The sequence below is a fragment of the Ruditapes philippinarum genome, unplaced genomic scaffold (genome assembly GCF_026571515.1).
Source record: "Ruditapes philippinarum isolate M1 unplaced genomic scaffold, ASM2657151v2 ctg3791_1_1_1_1, whole genome shotgun sequence".
Lineage (NCBI taxonomy): Eukaryota > Metazoa > Mollusca > Bivalvia > Venerida > Veneridae > Ruditapes > Ruditapes philippinarum.
The window spans coordinates 112,046-133,955 of NW_026866471.1; the positions used below are offsets into that span (position 1 = coordinate 112,046).

Consider the following 21,910-nt stretch of genomic DNA (forward strand, 5'->3'; position numbering starts at 1 on the left):
CAGTAAAAGGTTAATAATATAAATGGAAGAATGGCAATTATACCTGTTGGAGTTACATGTATATGATAGGCTAAAAATAGAATACAAAGGCCCGTTACCATATTTGTATACTACTTAAACATGGGTACGGAATGCCGGTGCTTGGAAAGGCATCTGAAGTTTTCCTCCACCAGTAAAGCTGGAAAGTAGACATAATTATGACCTCTCTGTGTTGGTGTGATGTGATGTAAAACCCAACCAAAAAAACCAAACTTGGTGACATGCATTCAGTTGGTACTACAGATGCATTGAATTTTGAAGAAAGAAAAAAATATTCAAGTGACAGATCCAAACAGAGTAAAAAATGTTATTTTTTACTTTTTTAAACTTTTTCATTGTATAATAATTAGTGATGTGTATTTGATTTTCTTTCAACTGAACATAATCATATTTGACTAACTAAGCTTCATGTTATAAGGACTGACTAGTTTTTGGTACGGAACTTGGCACTTTTACAAGTGTTGCAGGAAGGGGTATGTGCAAAATGTTTGTATCTCATTTTTGAATTGCATTTCCGGAACATTTACGTAAAAGGAATAATTATTATAAAATGACCGTTACCTATGGAGAACTTTATTATTTAATGACAGAGATAGAGATGTCACAAGAAAACAAATAACGACATTTTACAATATATGATTTTATTGAGCTTCAAATATGTGATGACATGACATTTATTTATACTACTGAAAATAAGTAAGGTTTAAATTAGTAAAGGTATTTCCAAAGAGCCCTAAAATAATATTCTTAATGAATAAAAACAAACGTATTCTTAACATTAATATTGATTTAACTGAATCAATTTGCATAGTGATTCTCTATTAATATTGGTATCAATAAATCAATAAAATATTACACAATTATCAAATAATTAATTTTCATTAAAAAAGAATTCTTTTTGCAAGTGATATCATAGTTCATAGTACAAATACAGAATTTATTAACTATTAAGATGTACTATCCAGAGTTGTAAAATTTTAAGATTCCCTCATAATATAATACAAAAAAAAGAAAGAAACAACAGTAATGTAACAACTTAACAAGATAAGCTCTAGTACAGAAGTAAGAACACCTGACACCATACAGTTACAAGGTCTGTACTCCTGGTTTTTTATGCTTTATCAATAATGTTCATGATGCTAAACATAACTCATTTATTCTCGTATGATACGTCTGCTTACGTAAACCAAAATCCGATTGAGCCAGAATGTTTTATAGATTAAGTCTTTGCTTGTAGAAAAAGGTTAAACATTTCTAAATGAGACAGAAACAAAATGACTTTTATTTATTTAAAAGCAAAATATAACACTACTGCATGAGTTAAAATCAATTATGTCTTGTATTTTATGCACAGAGTTGAAATCAGAGATGGCATGAAAAATCAAACTGTCACTGTGGAATGCTGGGACGTCAATAACTACATCCTGTTAATATCAAATGAAGAAATTCTAAATTTGTCTAATGCTTTAACCCTCTGAATTTGCATGCTTTGAATTTTGAATGGTCCATTCAAAGAATCAGGGATTTTAGTGTCAAAATGCAGAAAAAAATGAGCTACCAACAGTTAAACAGCTGATAAGACTGCACGGCAGCGCAGGCTGGCCTGGCTCTTTACAGGTGGAAAAGGCTTATCACCCAGTTTCAACAGGTTATAGATTAAGTCAAGAAAAAATTTGAATTTTATAATTCAAAATATATTCATGTTACTAAGGACAGTGCATTGTTTGTGAGTAATGTGTCAATGTAATAATGTTTTAAGCTTGTCAATCAAATGTAAGATTTGGAAGTTTTGTCTTTGGTATTTTTCTTGTTTTCTCGAATTTCTCCAGGGCCTTATGGTCATAAAGTCCTAATTTCATACCAGCCTTTATCTTATGTTCATTAATCATATGTACAGGGAAAGGAAATTCTATGCTTTTAGCCTGTGCAGATTTATTATTTCCACCACTGAAAGCAGAATCCAAACTAAGTTGCCTCTTGGTCAGGTTGAAATGTTGGTATATACTCTGCTTGTTTGAGTTTTCTGCACTTTCCGATTTGGTTCTATGCTTTTTATGTGATATTTGGTTTGAAGGGTAGTACTGCTTCGAGTACTTTAAAGAAGGATTTCTAAGACCTTGAGTTCTTGATGTTTTTAGAATGTTTGTATTTAGTTCAGATGTTGTTTTAGAGTCATCAATTTCGTTTTCTTCTTTCTCTGACACTTCTTCTTCAACTGGCATGCCTTTAATTTCTTTTACACCATTACCTGAAGTGTCATTCCCTTGTTTAATTCTGTCTGAAAATTCACCATCAATTTTAAATCCATTTTTGGTTGCACCAGTATCATTGTCAATTTCTTCAGATACTGTAGTTTCTACACACCCTATTTCTTTATGTCCATTACCTACACAAATTTCTTCAGTTTTCTTCATTTCTACTTCTTGCGGATCACTGATGTTGTTTTCTTGTTTTTGTTCAATGGTTTCACACATCTCACTACCATTTTTATTGTCAAATGTTTGTTCTTCACCATGAATATCTTCCTTAACATCTATAGTATCTGTTTCATCTTTGAAGCAAACTTTTTTATTCTTCTTATTGGATTTTTTACTAGTATCTTCATGATATGCAGTGCTTTCATTTCCATCTTCACTAGTGCTTGGTTTGTCTGAATGCAAGTTATCATCAGAGTTGTTACATCTCTTGGAGCGTTTTGGATGATGCTTTTCTTTAGTTTTCTTCTTGAGATTTTGGACAAAGAAACATTTGGTATCTCCAAACACCTGGCAAGAAAAATATGTAAAAGATTTCTATTATTTCTTCTGTCCTCAGGAGGCAATTAAGTAAAATAAAGTTATACCATTGGTTCTTATAGGACTGATTTTAGCACTACTGAATTTCAGATTTTGTATATTCAACAAGTTATATTCAATTGCTGTTGTTTAAAGTTTTACAGCTGTCAGCTATGTCAGCTACCAATATGAGCCGCGTCAAGACAAAACCAACGCAATGCGTTTGCGATCAGCATGGATCCAGACCAGCCTGCGCACCCACGCAGTCTGATCAGGATCCATGCTGTTCGCTTACAAACCCTATTACAAGTAGAGAAACTGATAGCGAACAGCATGGATCCTGATCAGACTGCGCGGATGCCCAGACTGGTCTGGATCCATGCTGGTCGCAAACGCACTATGTTGGTTTTGTCATGACGCGGCTCATATCTTGTTTAGATATGGCAGCTTCCTTAGACAACACTGAGCTGACATGAATATTCTTATATTGGTCATTCTTTTAAATTCAACACTTATAATTTAGGTGAGCTTACTCTTTCTTGATAGTATTTGCATAACCTACATCTAAAATCATTTTTTTTAAATATAGAGTAATTTACAAAAAAGAAAACAAGGCTTACAGTTGGAGATATAGGGTCAGTAAGATCTTGGTTGCTTTTCTCAGTTTCTAAGGGAACAGAAAGGGTAAGCATGGCAACTGAGCCCTCCATATTGTTAGCCTCCTCTTCCAGTAATCCTGGCCCTCCGGGACTGACTGGACTATCTTTGTCAACATCAGACTCGGCCCGAGCTGGTTTAATGCCTGTCATGTATAAATGTATCTGTATGTAACACATGTTACATTGTCATGTCACACTATAATCATTTACTTGTTCATGCTTAAACTAATACGATATTTTATGCAATAAATTATCATATTGTAATTAGCAGTATATTGAACCAGCCTGTAGATTCTCTTCTTACCTTAGCTTAGGGCAAAAATAGAACAATTCTGTATATAGCTGCAATTTAATAAGAATTTAATAAAGCTTAGTGTATATGTTATGCATTTAAAATGAAAATAGATTAACAAGAGTTGAATGCGTTAGAGTGCATCAGATATCTGAAAATTCTTGCCATTTAGTGGGCAGCCTTTTTACTATTTCCAAAGGCAAACACAAATTTTAAAGGAGAAAGCTTTTCGAAGAAAACATTATTTTTTGTACAGAAGTTAATTAAGATTTCATATTTGACTTTAACAGTAAAAGTTATTTACAGATCAAGGTCAGTGTAACGTTATAATTCTTCTTTTTTTTGTATGAATCCATATGTCCATTATTAACAATGTTAAGGCAATTTAACAAAATTCAAAACTTTGACAATCTGGTTCACTATAAGGTCAAACTCAAATTAGAATAATTTAACATGCTCATTATGCCATAAGTGTTGTTTTGCCAAAGTATGAATCAAATCAATAAATGCATGAGACAGATATCACAATTTTTGCAATATCTAATACATGCAAGTTGTCTTTTGTGGTCAGTCAACAGTCATGGTCAACTCTAAATTATCTTAACATGTAGGTTTTATTATACAAATTTTGTTGTATTTTTGTTCATAGATGAATTAATCCATGCATGAATAACAGTTATCACAATTTAAGCTAAATAAATTTGACCTTCCATGTCAAGGTCATTTCTGAGTCAATGTTTGTCTGGATTATTTAAAGGTCTTGTATTATTTAAAGGTCTTGTATTCTTGTCAAGGAATTGTTGTGTCCAAGTATGAAGACAATCAATTCATAAATAAAAATTTATATAGCCAGTCAAAGCAAAAATCAAGCACATTTTAAAAATTTAACCTTTAAGCTCAAGGTCATTTATGTGTCAATGTCAAGTTCAAAGGGTTGTTATGTCCAAGTATGAAAAAGTATGAACAAGTGGTCACATAAACCAGTCTCATTACATAATATTACAAATTCTTCACCAATTAAAATAATCATAATTTCCATTTAAAACAGTTAAAGAAAGAATTACTTTTCATACTAACCTGATATGACAACACATGCATGATGTTGTTTTCGGCGTAGTTTGGCATACTGTTTTTCCAGGGCAACAATATCAGTACTCATATTGGTGTATTATTTTGTGTTATCTGAAATAGTATAAACATATTTCTATAGTAAAACTGAGAAACATCCCAGAACTAGTTTGGAATAGCTAGACTAACTCCGGAATGAAGAACATCTGGGTTTTTCCCTGAGCTAATCCGTAGGTACAAACAATATTTTACAGTTACAGCTTCAAAAATAAGCGAAACATGTTGACTGTACATCTATTGCGACGGGTAGTGCACCGTGAAGCTATTATAATGATAAAAGTTTGTTTGTAGAAAAACCCACATTTGTCGAGGTCCTGATAACGTCTATTGAATGTCATTATAAAAAACTACAGTCTCCTGCTAGTGATAATGTCACCTTACTTCATTTTGTGCCATATTTAGCATTTTGTAATATGGCTTCATTTAATTAGCACTTTTATAATATTGCTTGAATCTGGTTGTACAATGAGTTAAAAATCTTGACATCTTTTAACTTTTGATTTCTTTCACATCTAATTTGATGTATTACTATATTTGTAACTTTTTAATTTATAATTTACAGCGTTGAAAATGAATCGCTTGAAAATCAACATTTTTGTGACATACAAAAATTAGGTCCCATGGAAACAACATTTCTGTGACATACTAAAAATTAGGTCCCATGTGAACAACATTTTTGTGACATACTGAAAAATCAGGTCCCATGTAAACAACATTTTTGTGACATACTGAAAAATCAGGTCCCATGTAAACAACATTTCTGTGACATACTGAAAAATCAGGTCCCATGGAAACAACATTTCTGTGACATACTAAAAATCAGGTCCCATGTAAACAACATTTTTGTGACATACTGAAAAATCAGGTCCCATGTAAACAACATTTCTGTGACATACTAAAAATCAGGTCCCATGTAAACAACATTTTTGTGACATACTGAAAAATCAGGTCCCATGGAAACAACATTTCTGTGACATACTAAAAATCAGGTCCCATGTAAACAACATTTTTGTGACATACTGAAAAATCAGGTCCCATGTAAAACAACATTTTTGTGACATTGAAAAATCAGGTTCCATGGAAACAACATTTCTGTGACATATTGATAGTTAGGTCACATGAAAACAACATTTTGTTGACATGTTGAAAATAATGTCATATAAAATAAATCTGTAAACATATTTCTGAAATAACAAAAATCAGAAATTAATTGAAGATCTATCTTTCATCCATTTGGCTGAAAATGGGTATTAATGAAATTGTTACCTAATCTATTGATTTTTTGACATTTTCATTTTTTGTTTATAAAATTCAAAATATATCATCATCATGTAGCAAATAAGTAGAAATATAAAGGTTTATAACTCAAGCAGCAACAAACTGTTTCCAATTTTCTTTTAATATGTTTTTGTTACTTTATACTTAATTGATTACAGCATATATGGCTGACGTAAGAATAATAAAGCAAGTCTGTTTTTTTTTAAAATCATGAAGCTATACACACTATTGTCTCTATTGTAAATAAAAGATTTCTCAAATGCAGCGTAACACACAGCTGTGCACAAGGAAAACTTAGAGAAAACAAAAATCACTATTGTAGACCGACTGCACTTTCCATATGAAAGATCAAAGAAAACGAGTAATAAACAAGTTAAAGATATCCCATATAAAGCTTGTTATTTGTATGCTATATTTCAGCAATGATTAGTTCAGGCTTATTTTAACAATTAATTTAACCACCAGAGAATGATTCATATGAGAGACTATATAATATATATAGAGGATATTTGTTTAGTTCAGTGTAAGATCGGAATATATTTCACTGAGTGAGCCCCAAAAGGTTTATTTCACGAGTGGCGCAGCCACAAGTGAAATATAAACTTTTGGTGTTCATGAGGTGAAATATATTTCGATCTTGCACTAAACTAAACAAATTTTCTTTTTATTACATGCAAAGAAACGTTTAAAAAGACGTTTTAACCTAATGCTAAATTAAAAGCGCATCAAATAATAATAATACGACGTGAGGTCTGATTTACGACGTCACATCATTTAGTTGGTTTCCAGAACTGTGCATGCTGGTATTTCACTGAAACAACGAAAGGGGCTTAAATTCAAAACAGTGAAATTATCAAAGTGGTAATATCACTGTTTCAAACAGTGAAAATATCAGTTTCATATTTCACAGATATATTTCTATAAACCACCGAAAAGCATGTAATAAAAGTCTTTACCGCAGAGTGGAAAAATCTCCTCATACAAAAGTAATTATTCTACATGCTTAATCAAAAGTTATGATTAATTGGCATTCTGTAACGTTAGTTAGGGTTTTAGCAAAAACAATATTCTTGTACTTTTAACATATTTGTTTTGCCATTGTATGTGTTGCACCATAGACAAAACTAGGTTCCATGGCAACACCTGTCACAGATTGCCTTACATTTTTGAAAAAAGCTTTACTTTGGTTGACATAACCCCTTGAATGGAATATTGCTACATTCTGAAGTGTAGCATGAGATATTGAACCTCATGATGTTAGAAAAGTAAAGATACTACATTTTTCATGTTTGTTGGTGTGTAATAAATACATCCAGATTACACTACAATGACATTTTACTGTAAATAGTATCGTCAAGCACTGGTGTAAATGATTGTACTCTGACTTTTCCTTGTGACAGTAATTTCTAACAACATCCCTTAATTTCACTAGAGCACAAAGTTTAGTGCTGCTTAAACTGACAACACCAGACTAAACAAATTGCCAGAGTTAATTTATAATTGATATACAAAGTTCATTTTTCAAAGTTAATTGTTCTATTTTCTTTTATTTCATTTGAGCATGAACTGACTACATATGCAATGTGAAATAGTTCTAAAACCTATACCCCTTTGTTATGGTCCCAAATACATATGTGAAGTATCAACGAATACCAGGATTTGATGTAGCACATAAAACTTTGAGAAGTGACACAAAAGGCCGTAATTCAGTCAAATCCATATAAGAGTTAACAATCTTTGATAGGGACCTCCAATAATTATAACGCTATCAAAAACATTTGTTTTTAATCTTTTGAGGTTGATGAAAAATAAAGTTGTAAAATAAGTTGCATGCAAAATTTATACCATTTTATATGTTTTATGTTAAAACTGTTGATGACACATATGGATTAGTAAGATAGCCCCAATTAATTCAATATTCTTCAAATATTTAAGCTAAGATATAGGAATACCAAATTTGAAAATATAGCAAGAATGTGGTTGGAATACAGGGATACTGGTGACAGGCATGCCATTGGCTGCTTATAGCACTACAATGCTTAATGTAAATTGTAAAAGTCTCGATTTATTATTTTAATTTTTGCCCGGTCCAAATATGTTGGTGAGAAATAAACTTGAAAGAACATCAAACTAGATAATTTGTTATGTATTATATGATAAATTATAACAAACCCTTTTTCTAAGTGGAGAAATTACACTGACAGTTTGATCAGAATGTAACATTGATATGATACCTAACCATACCACTTTTAGAATACAAGTTATATTTCCATGCATGGTTGATTACACCCGTCCAATATGTTGTGAGAATAAACTTAAAAACTATTAACTAGTCATTGTTATGATTATTGATAATTATCAAACCTTCTTTTCGAAGTGAGAAATTACAAACAATTTGATAGAATGTAACCATTATTGAACTAACATGACCATTTAGATAACATTTAGTTCCAGTGGTTGATTACTTCATGCAAAATCAGACTAATTGCACAATTAATAATTAACTACCAGTTATCAGGCAAGACTGTTGAATAAATTAAAATATTGATATTTTACAAGTTACAGAAATTTTGATATATATACAGACTTATTGTATTTGTAAATAAACTGACATTTGCACAAGAATTACACATAAGTAAATAATTAAATTATTATATTATGCATCCAATGCCAGGTTTATGGAATCTTTAACCTTTTCCCTCATATAGATGTGTTTTGACGGCTTTTTTGCCCCCCCCCCCCTTTTTTTTGAGGCCTCAAACAGTGAAAAATTGCCCTATTTAGGCCCCAAACACTGTTTTATCGTTTGAGAAATGTTGTTAAAAAAAGTGACCACTTTTTCGGCGCAGCCCCCCATCAAAATGGTATATCAGGGGGTTGTCAGAAGGGGGATGTGCCCCCTTCTATTTGGGGGGTTTGAAGGGGGGTGCCCCTCATCGCCAAGAAAATTTTGGACATGTGACAGGCTAAAAATGGCCTCAGGTCAATCTTAGGGTAACTAGTAACCGACGCTGAAAAGCCTTTTACTCTATCTCAATTCATTGAGAAGTTGCATCACTTTGAAATCAGTTTTGATGGAAAAAAAAAACAATGCAAAATAGTGATTTTTGGCAATTTTGAGACGTCCCCCCATTGCCATGGTAACCAGAAATTTTATGATTGAGCATGTTGTTACAGAGGCTATGGTCTAGTTAACATTGTGACAAGTTTTATCAGTATTGAAGCATTTTCCATAGTTTCCTTGTAACAGAAGGCTTTTCAATGAAAACCGCCATTTTTCACAATACGCTTGAAGCAATCTATGACTAGCTGTATATACAATGAGAATAAATCTCAAGTTGAAGGGACTCCAACATCATACCCATCTACCCCCCCCCCAAAAAAAAAAAAAAAAAAGCAAAACAAAAACAACCACCAACAACCAAAAAGGGTAACTGTAATTGTTACAGATGCCATCCATTCATTAAGATTTTTATATAGCTTAAATCTTTAATGTGGCTATAAGTATATGATGCCAGGGGATAACAATACAGTAGCAGTTTAGGTACATTACATGGAAAACATTTTTTATTGTGATAATAATTATGATATTATAATGTACAATATTGTTTTAGCATTGAAGCATGTGACTTGGCTCAAAATTTTCAACCAGTAAAGTATAAAACAAATCCCTACCTTATATGGTACATTTGTATATATACAGTGTGTATAATTATGTACATGCTTATACTAACACTGCCAGTTGTAATCACACCAATGGTAGGAAACAAAATATCCAGCAAAAAAATAATTATATTGCAACTAGCTCATTTGTCTAGAGGTTGTTGTATTGTTTCTTCATTTTGTTTCTATTGCTATTGTTTCTCTATTTCTGTAGAATCTCTTGTCACAATACAGTGTACATAGAGCCAGCAGTATTGTTCAGACATTTACTTGTGTATTATTAATGAACATTGTGACAGCTGATGATTCTAATCAAACAAGTCGGGTAATTCTTGTTTCCTGGCTATAGCTTGAATAAGGCAGCATTAAGCATACATTTTGCTCTAACCTTATACAATGTACCGGTATGTAACTTTATTTAAGTTTTATGTTCAATAAAGTTTTAAGTTTTCAATATGGGTCTTTCACTTTAACAATTATTATAAGAAACTCACTCAGGTTAAACCAGTTAAAACAGAATGATTTTGTCCCTCAGGTTTCAGCAAGCAATACAATTTTTTTTTTCTGTCAAAAAAGGGAAAAGAGAAGAGAAGTTTTGATTTTAAATGCTTCAACCAGTATTATCCAATTTACACAGTGAAAATATGCCCTTATATCAGTAGCTATTACCCATTTTTTCTTGTACAAGGTTATTTAGTGAAACATTTTTGAGTCTTGCTTCAATTTGACCGTCAAGGTAATTAATGAGTGAAGGTCAAGGTCTGTCTACTTAACTTGAAGGTCTATCCTTAAAGATAGTTTTGTTTCAAGTTTGAAGACAATCTATCTAAAATTAACAAAGTAATAGCCACTAATAGCAAAAATCAAGCAAAATTTAGACATTTGACCTTGAAAGATAAGGTCATTTATGCATGAAGGTCAAGTTAAGTCTGGTCTACAGTATTCTTAAAGGGTTATTGTGGCCAAGTATGAAGACAATACAGCAAATACTTTAAAAGTTATGATCAAGATTAAAGTTTGCAATGGGATGGCTGCCATGACTGTAACAAAATGTCTATTATTTTCGAGAAAGAGTCGAGCTGAAAATGTTTCACCACAAGAGTGATTATCTGCCCATTTGAATGCACTGTTTGAAATATGCTTGTTTTAGAAAAAGGTGAGTATTTGGATATTATATCTTCAATTTAATAAAAATATCTTCAATATAAGAAAGGGAGTTTGACATGTATTGAATGGCGTTCCCTTCTAGCCATTAGTTCTCAATGTCAGCATTTTGTATGAAAATTAATTTTCAGTACGTAACCATTTTGAAACTCCAGACGCATTGTAATTAATGACACACGTCACAGCAGACTTTATGATTGTTTTGCAGTGTAAACATGCAATATTATATTACAATAACTCACTAAAACTAAATATATATTTTATTATTTCCAGTATAGGTCATTAAAATGTTTTCTTTATCTGTAACAAGATATCAAATCAATGTTTAATGTTTCCTTTCTTAAAATATTAAGTTAAGAATCATTTTGCTTATTGAAACATCAAGCAGATGCTAATTATGATACATTTTTATATCTCTTTTTTTAATACTTATATACAAAATAAGTCAGATATTTTTTTGTAACTTTCTGTTATTGTAAATTTCTAATAAGATTGCCCTTTTCTTTCTTGTAAGTGGTTCACAAAAAATAAAGAAAAATACTGCCTTAATTTAATTTGTCTTCTCTTTCTAATAAAATATGCTCAAAATGGTGAAAAGAGAGACATCTTTGCACTGTAATCAGTTTTCTCTGAGGAAATAAAAAAATTGATTATGGTGAGAACTGTCAGAAAATTGTGCGCTGACATTTTTTTATTTCATTTTGTTGTGGAGAAATATGTTTACAATATAAAAAAAGAAAACAAAGTAAACAATAATTTCATTTTTTTAAAGCCACATTATGCCTCAGAAAGATATCATAAATTTTTCAATCATAAGAAATAGCAAACATGTGTTTTAAAACATTTGAATATATTAATTTTAGAGATTATTAGATGCTTATCACCTAGAGGAAGTATCTCGGAATTTGACATTTTTTGTCGTCAAAATAACAAAATTTAAACAAAGCAGGTATTCGACTTTCAGACAAAATTTTAATACTAAATCACATTAACTGTGCTAAATGCCAAAGAGCAAAAAATAAAACCCACTAAAAATGGTTCTGGTAATATAGCCAAAAAGTAACATTTTGGATACTATTACTGGATGTAACAAAAGCATTTCTAGTTTAAAAATGTAACATATATAAGTATGACATAAAGCAGTCTTAAATCTCAAGCAACAGATTGGTCAAGAAAAATATCAAGCAACTGATTGGTCAAGAAAAATGTCAATCATTTCTAATTGGTCAAGAAAATTCTCAACCATTTCTGACTGGTCAAGAATAATCTCAAGCTTTTCTGGTTGGTTAACTCAAGTTTGAAATTGACAAATGTCTAGACTGATTTTTCAGTATTTGTATTATAATTTTCGATTTATATTTGATAAACCCAAGTACAGTGACATTTTTACTTGATTTTTTATTTGACTTGGGATTAGGTCACTGGTGTTACAACAGTTGTAAACAGTTGACACACACGTACATTGTATTGTGAATCAATGTATAAAATAAATTAATCATCCATTCATTCCTTACATTAATAACTTTTTCCAACCAATTTTCCATCAGAAAGAGTATATATTTTAGTCTGAGTTGAAGCATAATTATGTACATGTATGCTGATGACGATACCCAGTAAGTCGTGGTTCTGACAAACATGTGAACTTTTTTCGATAATCAAGTGGGAGATTTTTCTTCAAAAAGAGGGAGATTTTAGAATTTGCAATAAACATAGATCAAAAAGAGGGAGATTTCTTTAATTTGTGAAAATACCCCTTATTTTAAGAAAAATCTTTGAAAATATGGCTGGAGAAAGTGGGAGTCATCCGCTAAAAGTGGGAGAGTTCACATGTATGTTCTGAGTCAATTATATCATCATTTAGATAGACTAGTTTTATCAAATTTGTATACCATATAAAAAGATTAAGGGAAAATAAATAAATAAAAACAAAATTTATAAAAAAAAAATCAAAACAGGTCAATGTCATATAATTTAGCGTAAAATTTCATATAGTGTTATTTGTTGTCATGGATAGAAATCTCTGGCTATTGACAAGATTGTAATAATGTCTGGAGAGGCTGAACGTCTTTCTGAATATTTCTCCCAATCATCTCTTTAATATCTCTGTATATCCTTGTAAAGTAAATGTCTAACGTGACTACAAGATAATTTGTTATTTCCAGACGGTAATATTAAATATGTACTTTTTTCATTTAGCATTCAAAATTACAAATTTTAATGTAAACAAAATTGTCTTTACTTAAGTGAGTAATAGAAATTGATTGATTTAAATTCCTTGTTTTAATGTAATGAACACTTATTGTAGATATATTGAAAAACAAATAACTTTAATTTCTTACACATCTGAGTGCATACAAAATGATATGTGAAATACTTGATGATTCAGTCAATACAAGAATAATTTTTCAGTTTGATTGTAATTTCTGCATTAATCTTACAAAACCTTTAAAAATTCTGCGAGCTGTAAATGTTTTAATAATTCAGAATCTGATAAATCTTTTTTATTCATTATGGATTCAGTGGTTACCTGGAGCCCCGAGAATTATTTTAAGAACAATCATATTAGGGGAAGGTCAAAGTGACTTTAAAACTCAGAACGTCATGTTTCCCTAATTCAGTAAATGTCCAACAGATGTCACAAACCTCATAAAATTCAATGTTTTTGGTTCCATGTATCAAAAATAAAACTTCAAAATGACCCTGACAAATGAACAAGTTTCAGATCATCATTAGAAAATTCAATTAGATTTCTAGTCTCGCAACTTCATGAATTATAAAATACAATGTAGAAAAATCTATATATAAATCATAATACACAGTTTTTGCCCATTGTTTTAAAAAAATAATAATTGAGCCGTGTCACGACAAAACCAACATAGTGGGTTTGCAACCAGCATGGATCCAGACCAGCCTGCGCATCCGCGCAGTCTGATCAGGATCCATGCTGTTTGTTTACCAACTCTATTACAAGTAGAGAAACTGATAGCGAACAGCATGGATCCTGATCAGACTGCACGGACGTGCAGGCTGGTCTGGATCCATGCTGGTCGCAAACGCACTATGTTGGTTTTGTCATGACGCGGCTCATATATAATTATGTCTTTTTCTATCAAACATGATTTTCAAAAATATTAGTAATGAAGTATTAATTTTATGTGTGATTTTATATAAATTTTATTTTTGGCATAAAAGCTTTATCGAATTCTTGCATAATTCTGTACCAGTTCATTAAACAGAAATAAATTTCCATAAATTCTATTTGCTTTATTATTGTATAATTTTCATTATTAGTTAAATTTTTTTAATATACATTTTAATTGTTACCAGCATTTGTTACATATATGTTAATATACATATCTCATTTTTCTTTTTAATTATAAAAATCACAAAATTATAGAAATAAATTGATACCTTTAGTAACTATATGTTATTATCTCATCGTGTAATTAAACCCTCCACGTTTAAAACGAGTCACGGTACACTATTGGACATCTATCCTTCTCTCCTACAATATTTGGAAACATGCGATACAGCTTCTGGAATAATGTGACAACAAAATATCTGACTAGAGAATATCTGACGACTAAACTATCGCATGACAAATATTTAATACTCGGCTATTAACCATGATATTATTAGAATGACAGGAGATAATATTGCCATTGAAACAGTAACATATGCTGCGAGCATAATTCAACAAGCTGCATTGTTTTTCAGGTGAGCGAAAGATTTCGTTTGTTTCCCCTAAAGATATATATATTCGAAAAAGCTTTAGAATCAATAATGTCTACAGCAGAGCTTGATATCTGCGGCAGATCATTTAAGCTTTTGTTAATATTGATATTACTGTGGCTTTTTGCCGCATATTACTCTGTGTGAAATTGTGTCAATTGTGGCTGCTGTTATGTGGTTTGCTCATTAAGTCAAACCCTGGTCCTTGTTTTATTTTCTTCTCATACAAATTCTGTTTATATTTCTATTCTCTTTATACATAACTATATAATCATGTTAAAATCTCCGTCTATTTTTGCATTTGTTTTATGATGAACTTGAAGTCACTAATTTTTTTCGCAACATACATTGAATCAGCTATAATAATTATAATTTATATTCATAGCTTTAACATATGAAGTGGAAAAAATCAAGTAAGTTTCTTCTCATAAACCAAATACAATGATTTATTGTTATAAAACACTTACTTTGTTAAATGATACTATTTATTACTTCCAAATAATTAACTTCTACTATCAAAAGTTCAAGAGTTTAAAGATATTTCACAGTTTATTCAAGATATTGTCATATTAAAGCATTGACAGGTATTGATGAAATTGCACTGTACATTTTATAATGACCTGTTGTGACAAGTTTTGGTCAAATTTAGCAGAAATATAGGATACCTTTAGCATTATTCTGCTCAATTTATAGGATACCTTTACTGTTATTCTGCTCAATTTATAGGATACCTTTACTGTTACTCTGCTCAATTTGTAGGATACCTTTACTGTTATTCTGCTCAATTTATAGGATACTTTTAATGTTACTCTGCTCAATTTGTAGGATACCTTTAGCATTACTCTGCTCAATTTATAGGATACCTTTACTGTTACTCTGCTCAATTTGTAGGATACCTTTACTGTTATTCTGCTCAATTTATAGGATACCTTTACTGTATCTCTGCTCAATTTGTAGGATACCTTTACTGTTACTCTGCTCAATTTGTAGGATACCTTTACTCTTACTCTGCTCAATTTGTAGGATACCTTAAGCATTACTCTGCTCAATTTGTAGGATATCTTTACCATTACTCTGCTCAATTTGTAGGATGCCTTAACCCTTACTCTGCTCAATTTGTAGGATATCTTTATTATTACTCTGCTCAATCTGTAGGATGCCTTTACCTTACTATGCTCAATTTGTAGGATGCCTTTACCTTTACTCTGCTCAATTTGTAAGATATCTTTACCATTACTCTGCTCAATCTGTAGGGTATCTTTACCATTACTCTGCTCAATTTGTAGGATATTTGTACCCTGACTCAATTTGTAGGATGCCTTTACCTTACTCTGCTCAATCTGTAGGATGCTTTTACCTTACTCTGCTCAATTTGTAGGATGCCTTAACCCTTACTCTGCTCAATTTGTAGGATATCCTTACAATTACTCTGCTCAATTTGTAGGATACCTTTACCCTTACTATGCTCAATTTGTAGGATATTTTTACCCTTACTCAATTTGTAGGATAACTTTACCAATACTCTGCTCAATCTGTAGGATATCTTTACCATTACTTTGCTCAATTTGTAGGATGCCTTAACCCTTACTCTGCTCAATTTGTAGGATATCTTTACCATTACTCTGCTCAATCTGTAGGATATCTTTACTGTTACTCTGCTCAATTTGTAGGATATCTTAAACATTACTCTGCTCAATTTGTAGGATACCTGTACCGTTACTCTGCTCAATTTGTAGAATATCTGTACCCTTTCTCTGCTCGATTTGTAGGATATCTTTACCTTTACTCCTCTCAATTTGTAGGATACCTTTACTCTGCTCAATTTGTAGGATACCTTAAACATTACTCAGCTCAATTTGTAACTCCTTTACACATTATAAAGTATTAAAATGTAAGTCTATGAGACCAAATTGTGTAATCTTTTTTTTTCAAATCATGATTCTTTTTTTAAGAGTACACCCCGATTTACACTTTAAAGGCCATAATAACAACTTCCCAATTCATTCCTTCGACAAAAAGAAATCTATGTCCTGACAGGCAAATAGCCTTAAGTTATAATAATCTCTTGATTTCAGGTGATCTGAAGGCATAGTTATTATAATTATGAAGCATATAGGCACAGATGGCTGCTACTATATGAAGAATAGTGGAGCTGATCTCAACAAAGTTCATTTACTTAATACAAATAGATTGGATAAAAAATGGGAAAGATTTGGTCTTTATTACCAAGCTTCTGATAACACTGTTAGCATTATAGTAATAAAGCTAAAATGCTACATGACAATTTCTGATGGCATTTTTATTGCGCAAAATAAATAGCTATAAATAATATGCTCAGAATAGACTAGGAAAAAAACAAAGTCACTAGCTGTAATTGCCTTACATTGCCTACCTCATTAACTTGGCTTAGGATTGAGTGTGTGTTTTTTATAGGCATATAAAATCAAGTCTTTCAAGAATATAAGGCAAAACAGCAACTTTACCCTTGGCGTTTAAAAATTATACCCATGCAACTGATTCAGACCAAGCCGAGTCGGCTCAGCTGTGCCATCAGTGATCTTGGTCTGCACTGTTTTCTATTTATTCAGTAAAAAAGATATTTTGAAATTTTCCATAATTTTTTGTGGGGGGATTGAAAGATGAACAAATCTGTTTAAGATATTTAGCAGTGGTAAGGGTAATAGTGCTCCACAGAACAAATATTAACTTTATCATTTAGGGATATAATAACAAATATGGATTATGAACAATATCTTAATCCTGGGTGTAATATATATATGTTGTCACTGCTGCAACAACACCTACACACTGACTGTTACATTCGGATTCATAGATTATATCACCACATATAAACTGCCACACCGGTCTCCTTAATAAATCAATCAAAACATCAAGATTTTTATCTTTTAATTAAAGTTCTCAAAAATCATCAAAACTTAACCAATATTAACAGATCCTGTAATCCCTATAAAAAAATTCATATCAGAAAAAGAGAAACATTTTTAATTACATATAAAGGAAAAAAACATATATAACAGGCTGTACAGAATGTACATGGAATAAATACATGAACAAAAGTAATCAGATCTATGAATAGTTCAATATATAAATATTGAATAATTGTATACATTTTCAACATAAAATGGAATGGTGAACCATTTTAAAACATAAACAATTTTCAATCAATATAAAATAGCAAACCATTTTAAAGCATTATGTAAGTTTGTAAAACTTTTTATGTCAATATGGAATGGTAAACAATTTTTTTGTAAATTTAAATATCAATAAGGAATGGTAAACTTTCACTGGAATGCAAGATGATAAGCTCTCTCTTAACAATATTGAAAGTTTTAAGTAAGATAATATAAAGGTAAACATTTTTAAAGCAAAGTAAAACTATTACTATATGATGGTATCAAATTTTTTTTTAAGCAAATATGAAATGGCAAATTATTCTGGAATTGTAATTAACATTGCTAGATACCATTTTCAATAAATATAAATGATAAACAATATTTTAAAGCTAGTTTGGAGGGAAAAAATGTGTTTTAAACCCCTGACAATGGTGAAAAATGCTTATACCCAGTACTTGTTTAAATAGGTGAAGAAAAATATCAGGAAATGTCTTGACTGTATTAGAACTAAAATACATTAGAACTAATACATTACTGGTACACAAATATCTAAGATAATTTTATCAAACATGTTTATTGTAACAATCAGATACAATATTTTTATACTCGTTAAATATATCCTAAAAAGCTATTACTAACAGTATCTCAGTGAAACATGTATGCTAACTTAGAAAAAAACAACAACAACAAACAATGCTCTATTTCATTATCAATTAATGGAACAATATTGATTTTCACTACAGGAAATTAACAGAACTAATTGATATTTATAGGCCCTAAATGCTCATTGTATTTGTACAAAAGAGAAAATTCTTCCAAATTTATCAAATTTTATTTTCACACACACAAAAAAGATTTCAAGAATTTCTGGTGATAATTATTTTCTCATGTAATCTTTAATAATATTCCAAAAATCTCTCTGGACCATATTTATGAATGTCTTAATTTAATTTATTTTGTAAAAGAAGTTTTAGTGAACTATAATTAGAACACTACCTCTGTTAATTTATTATTTTTTTTACGAGATTTCCCTGGACAAGAGTTTTGGTCACAATAATACTACCCAGTTTTCATTGGGGCATTCCAGCTTCACATATGGAGTAAGACCTTCCACCATGTCAGGCAAAATAAAGAATAGTGGCATGGCCTAGTGGTTAACACATCAGACTAGTAAAGACTAGTAAGGATTGCCCAGCTATGTAGGTTAAGCCCTGTAAATTTTTTCAGTACTGTTTTTATAAAACCATGATAAACATTAACATAAGACAGCCACGGGGAATCAGGTCATATGAAAAGTCAGTTAAAAATGAGACTACAGATCATAATAACAAATCAAATGAGAATTACATAGTTCCTGTCAGACATTAAGAGGACATGCCTCATGAAAAATGTGGAAATTGAGATTTTTATGCAGTAAAGTAGATAATGAGAGTCATTACTCCTCAAAGTCATCTTCCCTTAAAAGCAATGACACTTTTTATCTTCAACTGCTGGAACAGGAAGGGTTTATTTTAAGCATTTGTCATCAATATTACAGTCAGGCCAGCCTACATAAGTTACACATGCAGTCACATGGTTCTATAAAGTAAGTAGTACAATTTTTGTGTACTTAAATCCCTTAAATGGAATATTCCAAATTCAAAGCTTGACAAACCCATTATACAAATTCAGCAGGTGGTAAGTTAAATTAAATACAATGTAGAATCAATAACATTAGTTGGGTTTTTTTTTTTTAGTTTCCATCCGGTTTACTTTGTGTTTTTATATAGATGTAGTTTAACAAATTATGCATACATACTTGCTGCATAATTTAAGTACTTTATACGGGAAAGAAATTTTATTACAAATTTAAACTAAATATAGCTTTCAAGTATTTCAAATGCACTGGTGCACAATACTGCAATGTAGCTACAATGTAATTTCCTTTATAACATTATCATTATTTTCATAAAGTTTAAAAAAAATCATAAAATAAACCTTGAGGCATGCCTCATTTTGAGAAGACACATGAGTTTTCCATAAAAAGATGTAACTTTAATCAAAACAAATGAGCCGTGCCATGACAAAACCAACGTAATGCCTTTGCGACCAGCATGGATCCAGACCAGCTGTTTGCTTACAAACCCTTTTACAAGTAGAGAAACTGATAGGTAACATCATCGATCCTGATCAGACTGTGCGGATGCGCAGGCTGATCTGGATCCATGCTGGTCCCAAACCCATTATGTTGGTTTTGTCATGACGCGGCTCAAATAAACTTAGTTTTTACAAAATCTTATCTTCAACATTGAAAAAAATACATGCAATTTAAAAATTTCAATAACATAAATGAAAGCAATTAAAGAAAATATAACTTACAAATGTGTGGATTTCTCACAAGATGTTTTCAATGTAATCCTCAATATCATTCACAACAAAAAACCCTGCACAATTCATAAATTGCTCAACACAGAAATAGATACTATCACGCAACTGTGTGTGTCATGTGATAGTTGGTTTGTTGTTTTTTGTCAACAGTTGAATGACACTTTTTCCACTGAAACTTTTAACGAAAACGAAACAGTTTGGTATCAGAAAAATTTAATTTTGAATTGATATTTTTGTTGCCTTTAATTGTTCAACACATAACTTTTAGGGTGAAATTTCAAATGGAAATGAAATAAAACGATCTGGTATGAAATAGCATTTGTGACATTAAATATTACGGGAGCCCTGGGATCGTGTGCATCGAGCTAGAGAAGAGTATAAAGTCATATGGATCAATTTTTTACCTACTTTTCAACACAAGTTCAAATTTACTGGACTTATCATGTAATATCTACAGGAAAATAAACAGACCATTTCAGCAATATTTAGATTAATACATGACTAATGTATTGTAGTTGTTTCGAAACGAAGCTTTTACATATCTTGTGCAAATATTGAAAAAAAAAGACAACCGAACCAACTAGCTTGTTTAGCAGATAAAATGTAGAATAGAAGAATAAAAGATGTGAATAGAATGACCACTTGAGATTCAATTCTTTAAACAGGTGATTAAATGTTTCGGCCTCAATGACTAAACATGATATTGTGTTTATGTTCTTATTTATGAAATTTGAGAGTGGCCCTCTTTCCTACAATTGAGTGTGAAAACCTTCTGTAGGTACAATTGGAGTAAAATGAGAATTTGTGAAAAATGTCAGAAACCATAGTATTACAGCACTGTATGGCAATTACAGCTTATTTTGTAAATAGGTCTGAACTTTTGACCTTACAATTTCTCACCAGTTGCTCCACTTTAAATCTACAGAGTATATTTAATATATCTGTCAAAGTGATTTTGTAAGGCTAATCACCAGATGGTAGCTGTTTGCAATACTATATTTGGTTATAAATAAATAGACAAAATGCAGGTCAGATGTAACATGTATGTTCCTGAAACTGTCAACTTCTCCAGATGATTCATATTTTTATAACTTGATTATCAAATTATCAAACAATTTTAACTGTTAGCTTACGGAACATCAGAAATGGACTAGTCCAACCTATATTTTATATATTAGAGCAGTACATTATCAATGCTAGGGATATTACAATAAGATTTTGGGGGGGGAAAAAACTGGAAAAAGCTCTACAGATTTGGTTCCCATATTGTAATGAAGAGAAATGAAGAGAAAGTGTTAACCTTAAAAAGCATATATACTTAAATGATGTGCGGTTCTTCTAAAAAACTTGAACTTAAAATCAAAATTAAATGATTTAATAATCTAATTAAGAAATAATATATCCCAAACTGTGATTTTATTGCTCAATAACATCACTGTTTGGAGTTCCGATGCGGGGAATTATATCAAGAGGGCGTAGCCCGAGTGATATAATGATGCGCATCCGAACGACAAACAGTGATGTTATCAAGCAATAAAATCATCGATTTGGATATATTATTTCGATTCTAACACGACATCAACAAATAAATGCTGCCGTACATAATAATTAGCTAAATTGCGTCTGATTTGTTTCCGTACTTTAATAATTGTCAGCGCGTCACATTTTTAGTGGTTACGT

At 31.1% G+C, this 21,910-nt stretch overlaps 1 protein-coding gene across 2 annotated transcripts; it reads right to left on the reverse strand.

The window, feature by feature from the left end:
* Positions 1-675: 675 nt before the first annotated feature.
* LOC132732587 (suppressor of Mek1-like) lies at positions 676-21,612 on the reverse strand. Of its 2 annotated transcripts, XM_060719064.1 has the most exons (5): positions 20,222-21,612; positions 14,409-14,502; positions 4,842-4,946; positions 3,434-3,615; positions 676-2,804 (listed from the first exon to the last, which is right to left on the reverse strand). In XM_060719064.1, the coding sequence occupies exons 3-5, from the start codon at positions 4,921-4,923 to the stop codon at positions 1,803-1,805; spliced, it is 1,266 nt and encodes a 421-aa protein (XP_060575047.1). In that variant the 5' UTR covers positions 4,924-4,946; positions 14,409-14,502; positions 20,222-21,612; the 3' UTR covers positions 676-1,802. The 2 variants fall into 2 exon arrangements, with proteins under 2 accessions (XP_060575047.1, XP_060575048.1); XM_060719065.1 differs by lacking the exon at positions 14,409-14,502.
* Between the last annotated feature and the right edge of the window lie 298 nt (positions 21,613-21,910).